General features: G+C 36.4%; 1 protein-coding gene across 1 annotated transcript in view; it reads left to right on the forward strand.

Moving 5' to 3' along the window:
* Positions 1–854, forward strand: part of LOC119593986 (receptor-type guanylate cyclase Gyc76C-like) — a gene marked incomplete at its 3' end in the record, with an annotated part of 39,442 nt that overhangs the window by 22,127 nt on the left and 16,461 nt on the right. Inside the window, 1 exon segment of the mRNA XM_037943010.1 lies at positions 517–540. Coding sequence (XP_037798938.1) covers positions 517–540 — 24 coding nt within the window.

Raw genomic sequence — 854 nt, forward strand, 5'->3', positions numbered from 1 at the left:
TCCCAAACTGATACATATTTTTCAAACTGATACATAAGAACTCATGTTCATGGTAGTATTTACTTGACAATTTCTTCTCTACAGACGTGACAGTTAAGACATGTCACGTTAGAGGTTGTAAGACTATAAAGTGTGTAGATTAACATAAGTGAAATACTTAGACTGTGTTTACAAGAGAGAAGAGTTTAACCTGAAGATAATCAAAATGGTAGAATAAATTTATGAAATGTAGATGGAACATTATATAAATGTCATTATCAAACATCTACACAAAAGATCCAATGAGTGTAAAATAAATCAGTGACATAAAAAAAAAAAAAAAATTGTCTAACTGCCAGATAGTTTTACTGATGCATTGCTGGAAGTGTTTAGTGAATATTTATGGTAACTTGTAGTTTTAATATCCTTAAGATTATTTTAGCAGGAAAAATGAGTAGGCAATGTATGATAAAGATCATAAAGGTCAGATGAAAATGTGTGATATATGCTGATCTTTTGGTCATATCTTCTCCTCAGAAACGGCCCATCAAGAGCAAACCGGTAGGTCGAGGCGACAAACACCAGGAAATGTGTGGGTGTGCTGGGCAGTTTTGGCTATTGCTTGGGTTGAACTCAGAAATGCTAACCTCCAGGGTGCAAGCAAGGAACTCCTGCCACACAGGCAGCTCATTTACCCAAGATTATGAAACAAAGTCACGTAATATTTAGAATCTGTTGATTTTTTATTGAGATTCAAGGATATTTTTCAAGAAGTTCATATCCTTTTCTGTTTCAACTGGTGGCAGGAATGTCCCTTACTGCACTTGAGGGGGCACTGAGCCTGAGCTCCAGGCTGCACTTTGTACATGGGCCTC

This window comes from Penaeus monodon, chromosome 33 (assembly GCF_015228065.2).
Source record: "Penaeus monodon isolate SGIC_2016 chromosome 33, NSTDA_Pmon_1, whole genome shotgun sequence".
Lineage (NCBI taxonomy): Eukaryota > Metazoa > Arthropoda > Malacostraca > Decapoda > Penaeidae > Penaeus > Penaeus monodon.